The sequence below is a fragment of the Salmo salar genome, chromosome 06, assembly GCF_965601325.2.
Source record: "Salmo salar chromosome 06, fSalSal1, whole genome shotgun sequence".
Taxonomy (NCBI): Eukaryota; Metazoa; Chordata; class Actinopteri; order Salmoniformes; family Salmonidae; genus Salmo; species Salmo salar.
The window spans coordinates 35,899,485-35,914,861 of NC_138296.1; the positions used below are offsets into that span (position 1 = coordinate 35,899,485).

Here is a 15,377-nt window from a genome sequence, read left to right on the forward strand (position 1 = left end):
TGTTCTTATTCTGTCGGTATCGATAGTCTAAGAGTTTAACCACGTGGGATGGTTAAAAGATTCAGCAATCTACTTAAACCTTATTTCCCTCTGTGATAGAGGTACTGGTCTCGTCTCAACCCTTAGCCCTCTCGTTATCGAGGTAAGCTGGTCTGAAGTGGGAAAACCCAGGTGGGGATTTATTCGGAACATAGAAAAGGGCTGTCCCCTGACGCCAGATCATAACTGTGCTCATGGGCGGTCCTCTGATTTAGTTAAACTCCAAAAGCGAATTGGAGTTTCCCTCATTAAACAGTCTAAAATCACATTACATAATTTCACAAATAGTTCCATCTTTACTCATTCATTCTATACAACAATTAGATGTAAGCCTCATAAGTGAGACTTTTGTATAAACAGGATTATGGTAATGTGGCTGCATTGTCTCTCATGAGTTTCACAAAATTGTACCAAACGGACCAGTTCGTAGCTCGTTACTTCACAGATCTTTTATACATTCTCCAGAACATGAATGTCATTCGGTTCTCCAGTTCTGTGAAGTGGAAGAAATTCCTTTGTTCTCTCTATGAAACTCATTCTCTCTCTATACTCTCTGGCCATGAGGCAGGATTTTTCTCCAGGAATTTACGACCTGTAGTCGCAGCAGCCTGGGTGTAGGAGAGACAGAGAGAGTGGGATGGTGCAGAGGGAGGGGATGGTGCTCGCTGTTCCCAAAGAGGGCAACGTCATGACAGTGTTGAGCTGTGAGATCCCCTGCTGTCTGGACTCAGGGTAACCTCTACACTGGGGGTCAAGGATTCTCAGCATATGCTATAGTGAGGGGTATGGGGAGATCTCTCCATATGATTTAGCTGGGGGCGCACCAGAGTCCATTCCTTTATCTGCCTTTGACTAGCCAGTAGGAACACCAAGACAGTGCCTCATATTATCACGGTTCTTTTTGTGTCTCAAGACACAAACAGTGAAGGCAGTAGTTAATCAATGGTGCTCTGAGCAGGCAAGAGTTACTAATTCATACTAATTACCTTGTTTGGAACCATTGTGGGTGCGGCAAAACATCCCCACACACTCAACAGCTCAGAACTAGAAAGGCAGGCATAGGGATAATTAACAATCTATAATGTTACATGATGCACCCAATACCAATTATGGGAATTCAATTCCCAGTGACTGAATACTCAACTAAAGCCCTCAATTGAATGGTAATCTGAGTCTATGATTATACTAAGCTACTGCAAATAGTGGCTACATCCCGAGAACACCTTTCAGAGGTTTAGCTCCCCGTCTCTGAGTACAAAGCTGAATCAATCATGATAATGAATCGCAAACCTTTTCCTCAGGAGGACAGGAACATTATGCAACAAGATCTCTGAAGGATCTTTACAGTAATAACATGCTGATCTGTAATGAGTGGCTCATTTAGTGAAGTTAATGTGTTTAAATGGAGACGCCTGCCATACCACTCAGTCCATTAGGGTACAACATCAATATGGGTCCATGTCGGGCTGACTCTGCCACATTGGTTAACACACTTGATCATAACTAACCGCATACTGTATATATGACATGTGGGAACACATTTCTGTCAGAAAATAGGTACTGTAGCAGTCCAATAAATAAATGTATATGTGTGAGGTTGGAGTTGGTGTAAATGACTGTTGGTGTTGAAAGTCTGCACTTTAGTTTGTGTTAGGGTTTATGGAGAGAGTTTTGTAGATGATACCTTTTTTCTTACATGGGCAACCATGTACAAAATCTTAAAAGGCAAACCATCTGTTTCTTCCTTTCATAACTGTCTACAGTATTCAATGCCATTAGCCAAAAGTAGAACGAATGAGGCGATTATGTAAAGTTTGCCTGGCAAGCTGTTTGTTAGAGCTAGATTTTTAAAAACGATTCTCCAATTAGCATAAACGTTTGCTTAAGGCCAGGCACCACAGGCTGAAATTACATTTTTGCATCAGAAAGTATTTAGACGCCTTGACTTTTTCCACATTTTGTTACGTTACAGCCTTATTCTAAAATGTATTCAATAGTTTTTTTCTCATCAATCTACACACAATACCCCATAATGACAAAGCAAAAACAGGTTTTTCGAAATTTTACTTTAGTTAGTACTTTGTTGAAACACCTTTGGCAGCGATTACAGCCTTGAGTCTTCTTGGGTATGACGCTACAAGCTTGCCACACCTGTATTTCGGGAGTTTCTCCCATTCTTCTTTGCAGATCCTCTCAAGCTCTGTCAGGTTGGATGGGGAGCGTCGCTGCACAGCTATTTTCAGGTCGCTCCAGAGATATTCGATCGGATTCAATTCAGGGCTCTGGCTGAGCCACTCAAGGACATTCAGAGACTTGTCCCAAAGCCACTCGTGCGTTGTCTTGGCTGTGTGTGCTTCGTGTTGTTGCCCTGTTGAAAGGCGAACATTGGCCCAGTCTGAGGTCCTGAGTGCTCTGGAGCAGGTTTTCATCAAGGATCTGTCTGTACTTTACTACGTTCATCTTTCCCTCTATCCTGACTAGTCTCCCAGTTCCTGCTGCTGAAAAACATCCCCACAGCATAATGCTTCCACCACTATGCTTCACCGTAGAAATGGTGCCAGGTTTCCTCCAGATGTTACGCTTGGCAAAGAGTCCCTCGGCATGATGCTGCCACCACCATGCTTCACCGTAGGGATGGTGTCAGGTTTCCTCCAGATGTGACACTTGGCAAAGAGTTCGATCTTGGTTTCATCACACCTGAGAATGTTGTTTCTCATGGTCTGAGAGTCCTTTAGGTGCCTTTTGGCAAACTCCAAATGGGCTGTCATGTGCCTTTTACTGAGGAGTGGCTTCCGTCCGGCCACTCTACCATAAAGGCCTGATTATTGGAGTACTGCAAAAATGGTTGTCCTTCTGGAAGGTTCTCCCATCTCCACAGAGGAACTCTGGAGCTCTGTCAGAGTGACCATCGGGTTCTTGGTCACCTCCCAGACCAAGGCCCTTCTCCCCCGATTGCTCAGTTTAGCCGGGCGGCCAGCTCTAGGAAGAGTCTTGGTAGTTCCAAACTTCTTCCATTTAAGAATGATGGAGGCCACTGTGTTCTTGGGGACCTTCAATGCTGCAGAAATATTTTGGTACCCTTCTCCTGATCTGAGCCTCAACACAATCCTGCCTCGTAGCTCTACGGACAATTCCTTCAACCTCATGGCTGGGTTTTTGCTCTCACATGCACTGTCAACTGTGGGACCTTATATAGACAGGTGTGTGCCTTTCCAAATCATGTCCAATCAATTGAATTTACCACAGGTGGACTCCAAGGATGATCAATGGAAACAGGATGCACCTCAGCTTAATTTCGAGTCTCAAAGCAAAGGGTCTGAATACTTATGTACTTATTTATATTTTCTTTAGTTTATCATTCTACCGTCATCAACATTTTAATGCATTTTAACCACTTTAATCATTTTAAAGCTCACAACATTAAATTACACATAATTTAGAAGCCCATTTCATAGAGAGTGTTACAAACTGGACTATATTTAGTAACTTACTTTGAAGAGATGATGACTGGGTCTAAATAGACATTTGGTAGTCTAAATTCAGTGTACTTGTCTTTAACCACCATTTCCCGAAAGTCAGACTCTTCCCACACACCCCCAAAAAATACTCAGCTTCAGAAGCATCGGCATTCACTCAATGTTGTGTGGTTATCCTTAGATATATTCTTCAGACTTGCTCAGAGGGAATTGTTGATATGTTGTCAAGTTTATATTCTAGATTTTAAGAAGTATTTGAAAAAATGCGTCAAAAAATGCATTTTACGTATATGTCTTTAGTCTTTTACAGATAGAAAGATTTAAAAAGTATTTATCCACAATCTGCTCCGGACAAGTCTGGTCCTGGAGTGTCTTAATAAAATGAAACTAAATAATTTAGGCTGACTTCATCCAGTGTCCAGAAAAATATATTTGCATGATATGTAAATATGAGCATATTAATGAGAATTGGCTCATTTGCATATTTTTTTAAATAATTCTGAAATATGTTTATACAAAAAAGTATTATATTTGTGTCTACATTCAACTGGTGAAAGATGATTGTGATATGATTAAAGGGAAAAAATGTCCCTATGAGGGTGTCGTGCCTGGCCTTAACGTTTATTGACATTCCAGTTGCTCCAAAGAGACTGAGAACTATTTCAATGACTGTATGTGTCACAAATAGAGAGCTCTAAAGAATACCTGTTGAAACAATAACAAAGCGTTCTCCCCGCCCATTTATCGCTAAAAAGCTAAGGGATGGGGCTGGAAATATGTAACCACTCTCAAATTCATGTATCAACTAAGGATTCTAGCTTTACGTTGGATGCTCAGTATGAATGACGATCTACAGTATGAGATCAACGTTGTAGTGTCCATTTGTGGTGTAGGATTGGATAGATGAGTGTGTGATAGGCTTTTGAATTTGCTATGCACACCCTGGGACCTCAATAGGAGGACACAGCTGCATGCACTACTATGACACCCCAGCACAGGAATCTGAGATAGGTGTTAAACTCATAGCTTGACTCTAAATCATCTTTTCCAATTAGGACAACTCCTCCATCTGCACTGGAGAATAAAGGTGAGAACCATACTGTTTTGACTTAGGGTTGGTCAGGCGGTGTGTGAGAGGAAACATTATCTTCTGCTTTTAACAAAAAACAAAGTTGTCAAAAGTCTTCACAAAGAGCAAAATTAATGAGAGGGTGTAGGTGCTTGAAGAGTAAGGGCTTGGGGGGGGACTAACTCCTTAAAAATGTATTTCCTGAACAGTCTAACAGCGGCCAAGCAGGGATGGAGTGATCTTTGTGACCTGGGCATGAATGTGACATTGTTCCTGGTTTCTGAGGTGGTGCTCCTCAGGGCTTTCCTCTGGGCTTCAAGTACACTCCATCTCAGCCAGGTCTATTGTTTCTCTGTGCTACTCCAGATCTTTATCCATTCCTCTAACATTATGAGCCTCTAGAGGACTGAAAGGGACGTTAAAAAGACACCAGCGCTTAAGTCTTGTCTACAGTGTATTTCTACGTCTGTACCTAAGGCAAGTCTTTCCGTCTACTATGGCTTTGACTCTAACTGACAGATGTCTCCCAATAGCTGCACGTAGTACCATGGTGTGGTGTGATATGTTGCATGGTTGTGTACTCAGTATGGTTGGTGCACTAACAGGGATATTACTCACCTGGTGTGGCGCAGAGGGATGGGAAGTGAAATGCAGAGGAAAGGGTCAAAGGTGTTGCTCTGTTTATGACAATGAGGGCAGGTCAGCGATGACCTGTGGAAAGAAAAACAAGATTGTGTGATGTTTGACGCCTGTTTTAGACACCTGAACATGCACTTCTGTGTCAGGCCAGCAGGAAAGTGCATCTTGCTATAAAAATGGACACACTGTATGTACAGTACGTCTTGATGTTGCTGTAGAGATTTTCTATGGGAAAGATAAGTGATGTAAGGGGGGTGGGTATTGGGAAAAAGCCTCACGGTGCGACTGGGCCTTTAAATGGGAACCAGCACGCAGCGATTCCCTAATGATCACCATCATGGGGAGAATAGAGAACAGTCCTAAGAGATGGCTTGTTTCCTCCCTATATGAATGTTCAGGCCATAGGACTCAAAGGACAGGAAAAGAGAGCAAATCTTGTGTTCTACTAATATTTCATTCCACACCTGGTTCACACACTGGCTCCAACAGACCCCTTTATGTTTAGGAGAGGAAGTTGCTTATTCTGGCAAATCACTAACTGTTTGAACAAAGAGTCAGAGGGTATTTCCATGGAAGTCCTCAGACTGCAGTGCTATTGAACTTGACTTGAATTGAACTTGACTTGAAGTACTTCTAAATCCTGTAATAGTTCTATGGCAAGAAGTCCATGACTGGTTCTTCTAGTCAGGAAGCGAAAAGCATTTCACAAGGATGCCTGAAACTATAAGAGCCTTTAGGACTGGAGAGGAATTGAGTTCATCAGTGACTTTGCTGCATACAATCAAAACAAATTGACAAAGCTATGGTTTCTTTGCAAATCTGAATTTCAAGCATAAATGTCCCTCTTCCTCTTTTACCCAGCAAGGCGATGTTTTAAGCCAGTATTTCCCTATTCCTTTGCTATAGTATTTTTCATTGGATCAGTGCACAGAGCTTTCACTTCTCCAGCCTGCATGTCAGGAACCTTTACAAGGGGTAGCCTACCATGAGAATCTTAGCCAGAGCATAGCTGTTTAAATGTGTTTCCCTTCTAGGAAGGCACCTGACAGACCCACAGGGGCGACTGGGGGAGAGTGAATAAAGCCCTATTCAACTCAACCCAGCTGACACTGGCTCTGTGTGGAGCTCTCTCTTGGCAGAGTGGATCGCTCCCCTACGGATGTCTTATTCTCAACAGGAAACAGAGGAGCTGCCCATGTTCCTTGCATACAAATAACACTCCAGCAGCTCCAATAAAACATAGATGTACTGTGCATTGGTAAGGAACACTTAGGCCTAAAGGAAAAGGAGGTGATATTCCCATGATGCCTACTGGATGAAGTGTGAGCAGCACTTGAGAGGGAATCCCTGTCTTTGAAGCAGTGATGCTGAAGGGTGAGAGTTTGAGTCAGCTTAAACACTAAGCCAGGGGTCGGCAACTAGATTCAGCCACTGGATTATTTTTGACAGAGCGGATGGTGGGGAACCGAAACATAATTATAATAATTTGTACACTGCAAATTGACCCCAACTAAGCACAAAAATAAATTATATTTGAAAATAACAATAATTTCATACCTTATTTACATTGACACACGTTGAGATACATTGAGATACACCAAGTGTAAAAAACAGCCATTTGCCCTCAGAACAACCTCAATTCATAGGGGCATGGACTCTGCAAGGAGTTGAAAGCATTCCACAGGGATGCTGACCCATGTTGACTCCAATGCTTCCCACAGTTGTGTCAAGTTCGCAACCCAGGCTAGTTGCCAACCCCTGCACTAGCCTGGGTAAAACTCTAAAAGCCATTTTTCCAAGTATTGGGACGTTCAGTGTCACCTTTCCTGAAAAATAAATAAATTAATTATATTTGTTATAACAGCTATTATTAGAACAATCTACTAAAAAACCAGCAGGGTTCCCCCAATTTGGCCTGCAGGTGGTTTTATTTGGCCCCCCAAATGTTTCAGATAAAAATAAATAAATAATAATCATATTATATAGTACCAGTCAAAAGTTTGGACACACCTACTCATTCAGAGGGTTTTTCTTTATTTTTACTATTTTCTACATTGTAGAATAATAGTGGACATCAAAACTATGAAATAACACATATGGAATCATGTAGTAACCAAAAAAGTGTTAAACAAATCAGCCACCCTTTGCCTTGATGACAGCTTTGCACACACTTGGCATTCTCTCAACCATCTTCATGAGGTAGTCACCTGGAATGCATTTCAATGAACAGGTGTGCCTTGTTAAACGTTAATTTGTGGAATTTCTTTCCTTCTTGATGCATTTCAGCCAATCAGTTCTGTTGTGACAAGATAGGGTTGGTTGGTATATAGAAGATAGCCCTATTTGGTAAAAGACCAAGTCCATATTATGTCAAGAACTGCTTAAATAAGCACAGAGAAACGACAGTCCATCATTACTTTAAGACATGAAGGTCAGTCAAAAACCGTTAAGGGCTATGATGAAACTGGCTCTCATGAGGACCGCCACAGGAAAGGAAGATCCAGAGTTACCTCTGCTGCAGAGGATACGTTCATTAGAGTTACCAGCCTCAGAAATTGCAGCCCAAATAAATGCTTCACAGAGTTCAAGTAACAGACACATCTCAACATCAACTGTTCAGATGAGACCTCGTGAATAAGGCCTTCATGGTCTAACTCCTGCAAAGAAACCACAACTAAAGGACACCAATAATAAGAAGAGACTTGCTAGGGCCAAGAAACATGAGCAATGGACATTAGACCGGTGGAAATCTGTCCTTTGGTCTGATGAGTCCAAATTTGACATTTTTGGTTCCAACCGCCGTGTCTTTGTGAGACGCAGAGTAGGTGAATGGATGATCTCTGCATGTATGGTTCCCACCGTGAAGCATGGAGCAGGAGGTGTGATTGTGTGGGGGTGCTCTGCTGGTGACACCTTCAGTGATTTATTTAAAATTTATGGCACACTTAACCAGCATAGCTACCACAGCATTCTGCAGCGATACGCCATCCCATCTGGTTTGCGCTTTGTGGGACTATCATTTGTTTTTCAACAGGAAAATGACCAAACACACCTCCAGGCTGTGTAAGGGCTATTTGACCAAGAATGTGAGTGATGGAGTGCTACATCAGATGACCTGGCCTCCACAATCACCCGACCTCAACCCAATTGAGATGATTTGGGATGAGTTGGACCGCAGAGCGAAGGAAAAGCAGCCAACAAGTACTTAGCATATGTGAGAACTCCTTCAAGACTGTTGGAAAAGCATTCAAGGTGAAGCTGGTTGAGAGAATGCCAAGAGTGTGCCAAGCTGCCATCAAGGCAAAGGGTGGCTACTTTGAAGAATCATGTCACTAATAGTATTATATTAGTTATTAGTATGACAAATATTTCATCATATAAAATACATTTAGTATTTAAAAATTTCAAACACCACAAACAGGATGAGGATATTTATATTTGAAACAGGACACTTCTCTGACCACGGGACTCTGAATCCCACTTTCACACCTTATTCTAAAAAAGCTTTGACAGTAGCTTTTCAGTCTTACACTTTCACACCCAGGCCTCAATCCTCATCTCAGACAATGATGCTGTTGCCTGAGTGAGTGATTTGGACTGGCCTAAGGGACAAAATCAGATGGTTATGGAAAGATATGGCTATGGAATATTCCTTGAGAGAAATGTCTATATAATCCAAAGCTCTTTTCCACTGAACTAAAGCCATGCTGTAGCTCTGAAATGCAAAGTTACGCTGTTTTTGAAGTTATAATGCATGTTTTATGGTTTGCTAGTAATCAGTGATCATCAGTCAAGTGTTGGATTCCAGTCTGAATCCTCCTGGTTGAGTCTGGCACAGTGTTTGAGTGGGTGAGCTAGCTATGGCAGCCGAGCTACCAATGGGTGCTTCCTGTCTAGACACGCCCATTTCCCGGGTGTCAAAGCAGAAACATTCATCAGTGGGTAGCAATTAAGGGATGCGCTCTGACAGATGTATTAACGGCATAACACCAAGCTGCCGATTTTCCAAGGAATTAGCAGATGGAGGAAACAAAAACAAGCAGGAAATTACAAAGCAAATGGAAACTTCCACAGAGTGGCAAGTGTTCTAATTACTTCACGACAGAGTTAAAAGGTCCAAATATACATCTGTTCTATTGTGCAGTTGTTTGCATAATTCCTTGTCAATATAGTACGACATTCGTCAAGGTTACCCAGAGAAGAGTACAGCTAATGTAAAATTGGGGGCTTGACAGAAATTTACAGATACACTTGGCAGTTGGATGCAGAACTCTCATTGGAGCCTCTGTGAGAGGAGTGGACAGCCAAATCATGATGAAGGTACAGCTCCACTACCTTCAGCAGCTCCAGTGATCTCCCGACCACAGCTGTGAGATGCATCTGTTTCATAGAAACACTTAGGAGGCTTTATCTCCAAGATTAAATGAACACTTGTGAAGCTTCAGAGGCACTGGGTTCAAAGCTGCTGAGGGGCTCTGTACACGGATTGAAAGGAATGTTATAAGGAATAAAACTGTGAAAACTCAATCAGGTTCATCAATCACAGCTTGGAAGGAAAGCTACTAGAGCAAAGATTGTATACGTTTATTCAATATGTAGGTAATCTATGCCTATTTTATTTGTACAGTTATCGTATTTCACTTGACCTCAAACAAAAACCAACCACCCCACTAATTTTACTCAGGACCATAAAAGCACTTGAAGGGGTCCCTAGTTACCTAGGAGACATAAAGGTTAGGTGGAGGGGCAGTCTTTCTTACTGCACTCTGTGCATGGGCCTTGTCAGTATTGATGCTCCAGCTAGGCTCAGTAATAACTGGAATGTCTGCAATGATTTGATGAGGTTACTCTTCCTCCTGCTAATACATATACAACCTCTACCCACTTAGAGTTATAATGACATCTCCACTACACATGGTGTATCTGATCATTACAATTTAATCCAATCAATGAGAACTGGATTGATGAGTCATCGGTAATCGAATGTGATGTGTTGAAAAAGCCTCCATACCTAACTATGCATAGGTTGTACAATAATTGTAAAGAACTCATAGGAGAGGTGCAAAACCCAACAGACCAAATTACAGGCAGTGTGACCGATGGACTAAGCATATACCAAGACAAGCATGAAACTCATTTCCACACAAATGACCATAATTGCGTTGAACTGTATAACATATGGTTCAAAATGAAAGGAAATGTATTAAAATTAGAATGGGCAACAAAGTTTTACCCAGTAAGTTTTTGTTTAGCCAACCTACAAAGCTTTTCTAAATCTGAATCAATCTCTCAACAACAGACTCCCTTGCAACCTCATCCAGGTGCACTGAAAGGAATAGAACAGGTTATACAAAAATACAACTGGCTCCTAATGGAAATAAATAACAAAAGCTGTCACATTTTGACACTTTTTCATTATTTATTATTTTCTAGCATTATCATCTACGGAGCAGGTTGAACCATGAAAAACATGTCACAATAAACAAAGGAAAGAAAAGTAACTCTTCTGTTTTACATTCAAGACACTGAATCGGAGGGAAATTGTTGACTGACACAAATATGAGAGACAATTCTCTGTATAGTAATTCATTTATTTTTCACCTGTCCTTCAAGGTGCAATGCAGCAGTTTTTACATTAGCACAAGTCCATGACTTTCCATATTAAGTGCCAGGGATTGAGTCAACTGTATTCTACTCAGTTCAGATGCCATCAATGCTTGCAGGACTAATGTGCAGATAGTAATAGGGCTATTCTCTAGCATTGCATTGAGAAGAGAGTATGCTATGGGCAGACCTGGCAAAATGGAAACTCACTTGTATTGTGCCTGGAAGTGTTCCTGTACAAAGCTGTGGCGTGCCCCGGGCTGCTGCGAGTGGGGAGGCTCAGTGACCATCGCCTCCTCTGATATACCAGGGCCCTAGAATAGAGAGTGGATAAACAGAAACACATCATTGTAACATCTACAATCGCTAACAGTAAAAAAACATCAGGTTCAACTAAATCCACTGCGATTCGGATGACACCCAGATTTACATCCACACCAAACCCACCTCTCACCTCTTTCCCCCGTCTCTGACCAACTGTCTCCAGGACATCAAAAACTGGCTGACACCTAATCTACTCAAACTCAACAGCAATAAAACTGAGGTCATGCTGGCGGCTGCCAAAGTTCTCCTCAAGAAAGTGGGTGACCTTGTGATGTCCACTGATGGCTGCACCATCTGCCCATTATCTGAGATCTGAAATCTGGGTGTCATCCTGGACCCCACTCTCTCCTTCGAGCTCCACATCAAGTCTGCCACCAAATCTACCTTCTTTCACCTCCGTAACATTTATTTTTATTTAACCATCCCCAAAACAACACTGTGCACCATCGTGGACCGGGCTTTCAACGCTGCTGCCCCCCCAAAGTCTGGAACTCTCTCCAACCCAGCCACCCAAAACTCTGGGGGCATTGCTACTAGCGTTAGCACAATGACACGCTAGCTGTTCCCATAGATTTCCAGTCATTGAGCTAACAACTATCCATTTAAAAGTGCATCTTGGCAGAAATATATACTTATTTTTTGCATCAGTGGCAACAATTTAGCAGCGGTGAGCCACTAAATTAATATAGGGGTTAACACTGGACTTAGGGGAGGAACAGATCAGCATAAAATATATTATATGAATATCTGTCAAGTTAGAACATTGTGAAATGTTGTTCAGCAGTCTTTTTTTCTATTAAAAGGGGATTTTCAAAGGCAGTGGAAAGTATTGACGTGAATGCAACCCGCTTGGGGTACTTCTCTCTTTATTCTTTAATCCACTCACCTACAGCAGAGCTGAACTGGCCTTGGAAAAAGATAAAAGAGGAGGAAAAAGCGATAAAACTAACAGACTGATCACTGAAACCATGTAAGGTAAAAAAAAACAAGCTGATCTGGGGCGGCACACGAGGGCATAGCACAGCTATGTGATAATGAATTAAATGAATTGAAAACTGTCCACGTCAGCGCTGATTTGACTGAACTAATTCACCTAGCCCTAGCTGCACCATCAACAACAATAGCAGCAACAACAGCAGCCACGGTCTTTGCTCCTCCTTCATCGTCACTTCTGATGGTGGTTTGTGGCCAGTGTGACTCTGTGGAATAATAATTACTGCAGATACTGTAATGGCACACCATTGATGCAGTGTAGTCATTTGAAACCAATGTAATGTCAAATCTGAATCATTCTCTCACTATGGTATCAGGGTCATGGTTGCACCATTTCATAAAACCACGTTGTCTTGTGACAGGAGAGCCAGGAGGAGATGTGTGGTTGTGATGGATATTTTGGTACAGCAATGGTAAAAACGAAACAAAAGGTACCATACCATAGGCACTGAGACAGGATGGATGACTGAGAAAAAGAGGTAATACGGTATAATGTCGTTAGGGGCATTCATTAGGCTTAATTACCCCTCTCATTTCCAGGGATAAAAAAATATATGTTTTATTGTCATATACACCAGATAGGTACTGTGAAATGTGTTGTTTTGTGTTGTTTTACAGGGTCAGTCATTGTAGTACTGTCACGTGTGCTCCCTCTCCGGCCTCTAGGTCACCAGGCTGCTCGTTTAAGGCGCACACCTGTCACAAGTGTTACGCGCAATTGCGCATAATGACACTCACCTGGACTCCATCACCTCCTTGATTACCTGCCCTTTATATGTCACTCCCTTTGTTTTTTCCCCCCAGTCGTCATTGTTTATGTTTCATGTCGGAGCGCTGTTTGTGTTTCTTGTTTTGTTTATTTATTAAACGTATTCACTTCCTGAACTTGCTTCCCGACTCTCAGTGTACATCGTTACAAGTACGGCGCCCCTGGAGCAAATTAGGCCTAAGTGCCTTGCTCAAGGGCACATCAACAGATTTTTCACCTTGTCAGTTCGGCTATTCGAACCAGCAACCTTTCGGTTACTGGTTCAACACTCGAACCGCCATCCCTTCATGGATGTCTTTGAAAGAAATCATGGTAAATCAATTTAACAGCAAATAACAAAATTATTTTGCTTGCTTGATTACTGATTATTACTGTAACTGAGCTCTCACAATCTCTCTTCAAAGACGTGTGAAACTTCAACATGCCTCTGCAATACAGTCAATATCAACTGCACAATATGTGCTCACTGACAACGTCGGTTATGAAAGTGACAAAGTAGAACATTTTCCTTACTGTCTATTTCCTGATTTATACAGTTACGGTTACAGTTACCGTAGCTGATTATGCATCAAAGTATAGGTAAGACACAGTTAAGCCTTTATTCCTATAAAACAAGCACATTGTTGGATAACAATGGTTATAAATAAAAAATAAAGGGAGCATTATGCGCCAAAGATACGAACATCAGATTTTCAAGTGCAAAGGGAATTTGAGCTGCCATTTGCATTTAGGCATTCAGGATTTAGTGAAGTAACATGATGCACTTCACATGCCTAAAGATGCCTAAAGTATAAATAAAGATTTATACTTTCAACATTCAGCACCTGAACAAAGCCACTGGATGTACACGTTTAACTATGATAACAAATCTCTGACTCACCTTTTCTTATCAAGAGTGGTTGACTTGGAAAAGGCCAAGCTAAAACCACATTTCCGTGTTAGCACATTATTACTGAAGTTACTAGAGCGCTGTACCTAGACGCCAGGCACTTGAAAATGCATTAAGTTATCATATCATTTTAGCCCTCATTTGACAGCCTCATTATTGCTCGCTAAGTCTCTGCTGTTGTGTTAACTCTCTCTGTTGACTCTTTCTCCACAACACCACATCTCCTGTCCTGATCCCATACTGACTGCCACTGTTCCCAGGCAGCCAGCTCAACCATGACCCCGTCTCACAAATGGAGCTGAAAGGAGGTTTTGAATTTCGGTTGTGGAAAAAAGTGTAGTGTAGTGTGGTGTGGAGTGCTCAGGAGGAGAGTTCCTTTAACTAACCAACGCCACTGAGTCTTTTCTTCCAAGTCCACTTCAGCTTAGCACAGACCGGAATGTGACCGAAACATGACCTTCCCCTCTTGCACGGGGCTTCAATAGGCACATACCATCACAAATGTTCCCTCTTCTCTCATTTCCCTCCACTCTCACTTTAGTGAGTTCCTCTATGGTTTTAGCTCTCTCCATCACACTCTACCCCACTCAGTCACTCCCTCATCCTTCTCTCATATAGCATTCTCTCTTTTCCCCTCCCTGTGTGGTACGGTCATGCTCTGCTGAGCCTCCTCTTATTGGTCAAGGGGTAACAGGTCTTTAGAGCAGGCATTGAGAGCAGAGTGAGAGAGAGAGAGGTTATGAGGTCTGCTCTCCTGAGGCCTATGCTCCTACAGAACATAAAGCTAGCTGAATTCATGCCTTACTACCACTCTCTGGCCTGCTCAGCGGCAGAGTTGACTGGAGCTAGAGAGCTAATACATTCCAGAGTTATCTTTATGCAGAGATAACAACACAGCGTTCCGAGACCAATGAGCCCAGCCCAGACAAGGTCTTATCACCTCACTAAATTCCCTGGTGAGCCTGGCCAAGTCATCAGACTGTGAGGCAGCAGCAGCATGTTAGCAGCAACCGCTAGTATGGCTGGGACGATACCGGTATCGCAATCTATTTCAATGGCAAAAATAAAAACACGAAGCAGACTAACTCTTTGGTCCTTTAAAAACCTGCTGTATGTAAAATAATGTGTGCTATAGTTTGTAAAGTAAATAAATGTGACTCTGGATGACAACATAATGTTTGTTTCCAACATTAGGGCTGTTTTCCTAAAGAAGTTAAATCCGCTTCGTGTTTTGTTTCCTTGTCACTAATGCTAGTATCGTCCTGGCCCTACTAAAGACGTGAGCACAGTGAGAAACTGAGACACACAGACATATGATTCAGTAAGGCAGAAGTCATCTAAACTGATCAGGCTAGGTTACGATTTCCATTAAATTAACTAAAACTGCTACTGCGCTCAAAGTAATATTTTTATAGTTTTTATTTATATACCATTAAACTTCAAATAATAGCCCGGGTGTTTATTTGCTTCAATCACTGAACACAACCGGCGCTTATTAGAGACAGGCTTCTATTTCCTTAATGCACACAGCTTTTTCTCAATACAATTTTGAAAAGACTACAACACTGTTTAATG

The 15,377-nt window shown here is 42.0% G+C and overlaps 1 protein-coding gene across 1 annotated transcript in view; it reads right to left on the bottom strand.

The window, feature by feature from the left end:
• The window catches only part of LOC106607063 (ubiquitin carboxyl-terminal hydrolase 43), an 87,298-nt gene that overhangs the window by 45,085 nt on the left and 26,836 nt on the right, over positions 1-15,377 (bottom strand). Inside the window, exons 3-4 of the mRNA XM_045720322.2 lie at positions 11,038-11,141; positions 5,203-5,295 (exon numbers count right to left, since the gene is read on the bottom strand). Of these exons, the coding sequence (XP_045576278.1) occupies positions 5,203-5,295; positions 11,038-11,141 (197 nt within the window). The remainder of the gene's footprint in view (positions 1-5,202; positions 5,296-11,037; positions 11,142-15,377) is intronic.